We start from the raw sequence: 5563 nt of genomic DNA on the forward strand, positions 1-5563 counted from the left end.
CTTAGGGAATGTTGACAAAATAACCAAAACACCCTCACAGACTCAGTATTACAGCACTGCACTATTAGATCTCTCTATATATGCATTAATGGCAAAAGTTTATTTCAATATTTGTTCGATTGAGCTCCCCTTAAACAACCTACACCACCTGCTAAAAGAATATGGGATTCTACTTCCTGAGAAATCCTGCCCGGTGTATTCAACAAATCAAAATCTACGGAATTCATTAGTTTTTTAAAGCAAATGTACCATGTTCCAAGAACATACAGTTACTCAAGGTTACACCTAAGAATAACAACCGTACTTTAGTTAGAAGGCCAAATTTCAATATATATCAACATTGACAGCTTGACAAGTACTCTATGAGTAGACGTTGCCAGCTTTGATGCTGAAATACATAAACAGAAAAATAAGATCAATTGCAAGTAAAAGACAAGTTACATGATCAAATTGATAAACCAAAAACCATCAATAAATTTTCCAATTTCTACACCAATGAACGGAAGTATAAACCCAACACAATTAGTTGTAATTTGTAAACGCATTACAAGGCTGAAGAACTAGAATGAGCAAGCCAGCCAGCAACTTGGTCAGCTATTATGATGGATTAGCCTAGGCCTAGACACTACTGTAAATAATTGAAAATTTAGCCTAAATTTTAAGTACTCAAGAAGAAGAAGAAAAACGCACACAAACTGCCACTGATAAGCTGATCAATTGCATAAAAAACCTAAAAACCTGTACAAACATGTGCTAAGTGTACAAAATAGAACACAGCACATAAGTAAATCAAACCACTAACATCTATGAATTCAGCCAGCTTGAGTAACTATGTGGCCAAAAACACTACCCAAGGTTGCATCTAGGCGACCAACCAGTAATTGTTATTAGCTGGTCTCCCTATCCCCATCTCCTAAAATGTAAAAACAAAAAACAAAAATGCATATTGAATTGGAAATTTCTTAATCTAGTATCACACATTCACACATTCCACTAATTTACACGACTATGAATTGCCATCAACAAGATGCTGTCAGTTTTCCCCACTTTGTTTTCAGCAGATTTACAGACTCACTCACAGAGTGATATGATGGCATTGTCTCAAGTATGGTGTCAAGAAACGAACCTTGACAGGATTGGTGCAGCAGTCCCTCAGCAGCTTTGCCCTGAATAATCGTCAGTAATGACTTAACCTCAAGAGTTGTGCTTCTTTCTCAATTGTGGAAGCACTTTGCAGGCAATGCTTTGGAGCTTCAGCAACAGATCCGGTTCACAAACCACAAAGCAAATAAATGAATCAATCAATCAATAAAAGCACTCAACAGATGTATGGCTCTTCAAATTTAAAAGCACCCTCAAAAACTCAACTAATGAACTGCACATCGTCATGATATGGTTTGATGTGACTGACTATAGAATTCAGTGAAATCAAGTCGGAAAAGGAGAAATTTCAGGTCAATATGTTGCTGGACTGGCAATTCAGAGATGAATCCTGTAAGAAGGGATGAATACTTCTTTCCAATATCATCCAGTTCCTGGCTCATAGAGCTGAGAAATTTAGAAGCATGTTGGGTTAAGGCCTTCCTGCCCTCAGATGCCCATGAACCAGGTTCGGCAGATCTGTTACTTAATTGCCTAGATAGTTTTTTCTTATCATCAGTAGACCTGTAAATAATGATTTCCAGAGATAACTTAGCATATATGATAACAGCAGGATAACTCTACATGATATCATGAGAAACAGAAAGATACCTTGCTTGCACTTCATAAATGCCTTCATATAATCTGTCTGCTAAACTTCGGAAGCGCAGTATTAGGTCAAACAAAACAAATAGTGTCTCGTATAAACTCTGTGATCTCTCTCCAAGAAGAGACTTCTCAACTATGGAATGGAGATACTTTTCATGAGCAGCCAGTAGGTCATCAAGATCTTTCGCTGCTTCAATTTCATTAGAAAAATTAGACCATGATACCTCCAAAACTTCAAACATAATGTAGTACTGCAAATTTGAGACAAAATGATTCATCTCATCCCAAAGAACTTGGCATTTCCGCAATGCCGAAAGCAACTTTACTTTAACCGCTTGTTGCAATTTGATAAAGGAGCGAGAAGTGATACAATTTGGCTTCATAGTTTTCCAAGTACTTATCAGTGCGTGCTCAACTCGCCTAAGCTTCCACAGGAAATTGAAAATTCTTAAGTACCTTGACATAACAGATTCCGTAAAAACAGTATCTAGTGGAACTCTGGCATCATATTCCAAGGAGAACACATCCCAGCCCCTGTCTCCAGAATTATGTGGCATCATCTTGACTCTCAGTCTATCCAATATATCGCGGTCATCATACTGTGCATTTGATGACCTTATAGCAGTTTCCAACAGCCCTGCCAACTTAAATGTGCTAATAGTGTTGGCAGGTTCAGAGAGTTCTGGCCCAACTATGTCCATTAGATACTGCACAAAATCACCCTGTCCAAGCAACAAATACCGTTTTATTGCCATACAATGATCTTTGAACTTGTAGCGGTTGTAGATAACATCCAGTAGATGCTTATCAATCCTCTTAGCTGCTTCAGCGACCAACAATTCAAGAGCATCAGTTTCTCCATAACCAAGACCGCCTCTCCCTGTTGTGGTTCCAGCAGCAGCTGCCGCTTCGGTCGCAGCATCAGCCCATCCTCGGTCTTCACAACATACCCTTAGGAAGTTAATTGACTTCCCAGTCCTCAGAATGCGCTGTGCAAGAGATGGCGAGATGAAAGAAGGAAGCATCCCATGATGGAGCCGATAACCCTCTCTCCAAAGGGATTCAGCCTTGACAGGCTGCCCAACAACAAAAAACTCAGCAAATATATCTTCAAGCTCCCCTTCCAAGACCCAACTTCTGACCATTTCAAACAGGGGTGAGCAAACCCGACGCAACAAACGCTTCATAAAATCTCTCACAAGGGGATCCCCATGTTGGGCATGCATATGAATAGCCCCTGCCATTGCCCCACCTCTCAAAACTCTACAAATATCCGCCAGTACAGCCATAAGTCTCATCTTAACCATAGGTTCAGCAAACCAAACCGATAGTCTCCTCAAAGAGAGATAATTCCCTGAAGTGGCATTTTCAGAAACCAGTGGAATGGGATTCATTGCCTGCGCTTCAAGCACCGCCAAAAGCTTATAATACTCAGTAAGCTCATCCTGCAATGCCGCGCAGAACGCTTGCCCCACAGTACCGACATCTTGAGAAGGAAAATGATCCATGCTCTCCGATATGTACCCTTTAACTTTCCTAAACAACCAACCCAACTCACATAATTTCTGGATCATAATCCTAGTAGCTCTAGGTACCTTAATAGAATCAGACAAAGCATACCCATCAATATTTCCATCATATTTAACATAACTTCCATCAATTCCTTGACTAGCATTCAACACATCCCTAACCAAAACCTCCTCAGAAACATCATTCTCTTCCTTCAACAAGTTAGCAAACTCCCTAAACGCAATATCGCGAATATTGTCAGGATCTTTCGACAACACTAAAACCCCACCACTCCACCCCACTTCCTTATCACGAGAAACCTTCGAATTATCACTCAACTGGGAATCATAAATCGCTGGCAAACCCCTAGAAACCGTGGAATTGGGTTGTTTTTTAGCAATTTTACAGTCTTCAGACACAACTCTAAGCAAATACAAAACTGCCCATTTGTTATTTATGCTACCAGGACCAGTTTTCGACGCAAATTTCGAATAAAGATCGGCGAAAGTAAGAGCTTCGGAAGATTTACCTTGAGTGACGAGCTGACGCTTAATTGATTCCGCCATTGCAGCTTCATCAGCAGCAATTGAAGGCGTCATTCGACTGGATAAGATGCGAATTGCATAGCGAAGAGCTTGATTGAAGTGATTAGAGTCAATTGAAGAAGAATTAGGGTTTATGGAAGTGGGTTGATTAGGGTTAGGGTTAGGGTTTTGAGGTTGTGAAAGTAAACGATTAACAAGCTCTTTAACTAGATCTAAGACCTTCTGATCCTCCATGAAAATGGCAATTTCCAAAGAAATCGGAGGAAGAGGAAAGAGAGTGAGGGTGAGGGTGAGAGTGAAGAGTGAGGAGAGAGAAAGAGGGAAAAGGGGAAATTTGGTATTTTTTCGAAAAGAAGAAATTAATGGATGAATTATTTTAGGGTTATTGAGATTTATGTTAGGCGCGCAAAATGATTACTGTTTGCCTGTTTAAAATTAGTTTTATTTTTTTTCAAAATTAGAAATTTTTTTTTTCTTTATTTAACTATTTGCTAAATTGATGCTAAAAAATAAAGAAATTACTAAAATAATGTTCACTTTAAAATATTTCTCAAAGTAGTGTTCACGTAGGATTGAAAAACTCTAAATCTAATTTTTTATCAGTTCGTATTTAAAGTCTAAATAAAAAATCATTGGAGTCTTAATAATTCACCATTGTTCCAAACATTGATGTTTCATGTTTTTTTTTTTTTTTTACAATTTATATCCGTAGCAAATATGCTACAAATAGACTACAGCAATCAATTCACTTATTTGAAGTAGGGGGAGAATAAAATGTCTAGCTTTGGTCATATCATTGTTTGGGACATCCTTAAGCTAGCTTCTTTGTGCTCCTTTATTGATTACTCGCAAGTCAACAGATGTGAGAATGTGGCTGCCCACAAAATTGCTCAAAATAGTACTCCCTCCGTGTAGGGAATATTTCAAGCATTACTCCAAACTTGAACCCCGCTGTGATCATACACTTAAGCATGGTTGCATCCAAAAGGAAGAAAGCTAGAGCAAAAGAGTCGCCAACAAGTTTTAGGAACTTGTAAACCGTTCACAGGGTGAAGGTTACACCCCTTAACGATCCAAGAGATCGTTAACTCCAATAGATCTGGAACCAAAATTGGAAGTTCGGGGATGAAGGTACAAATTCAATCTAAAAGATTGAACCTGTCCTAATAATAGGCCTCTACTTTATTCTTCTCATATTCATGTGCGCTTTTTGAATAACATGCAATCAATAGGTTTACCCTGTGAATCTATGTTGGTTGAATATTAATGCACAAACAAACCTATTATTGGCAATCACTTGAATTTTAATCTTATTAACCCTAAACAAGATTATTAATTATCTTATTAAGCGTGATTACAAGTACAAATTACCTTTAAACATGCCTAAAAGGCGTGATCAAGCAATAACAATAATAATAAATATAATCAAGCAACATAATAATAATAATAATAATAATAATAATAATAATAATAATAATAATAATCATCATCATGATGATAATTATAACAATTATCATAATAATCATGTTAAAGCATAATATTAATAGCAAGATCCTAGGCATGATACTAACAAGATTAATAACAAATCCTAGCATGTCACTAAGTAATAAAAATCAAGGCTTTAACCCTAACATGCTATTAAGAAAGAAAATAGGAAGCATTATAGAAATCATAATTGATATTATTAAGAAATTTATTCTTACCCTAAACATCATACTAAGAAAAGCATCCTAACATGATACTAGGAAAAACATCCTAAA

At 37.4% G+C, this 5563-nt stretch overlaps 1 protein-coding gene across 1 annotated transcript; it reads right to left on the reverse strand.

The window, feature by feature from the left end:
* Positions 1-447: 447 nt before the first annotated feature.
* Positions 448-4493, reverse strand: LOC110689215 (gamma-tubulin complex component 3-like). The gene is made up of 2 exons (XM_021865941.1): positions 1753-4493; positions 448-1665 (listed from the first exon to the last, which is right to left on the reverse strand). Exons 1-2 carry the CDS (start codon positions 4035-4037, stop codon positions 1386-1388), a joined length of 2565 nt encoding a protein of 854 aa, XP_021721633.1. The 5' UTR covers positions 4038-4493; the 3' UTR covers positions 448-1385.
* Between the last annotated feature and the right edge of the window lie 1070 nt (positions 4494-5563).

This window comes from Chenopodium quinoa, unplaced genomic scaffold, assembly GCF_001683475.1.
Source record: "Chenopodium quinoa cultivar QQ74 unplaced genomic scaffold, ASM168347v1, whole genome shotgun sequence".
Classification (NCBI taxonomy): Eukaryota; Viridiplantae; Streptophyta; class Magnoliopsida; order Caryophyllales; family Amaranthaceae; genus Chenopodium; species Chenopodium quinoa.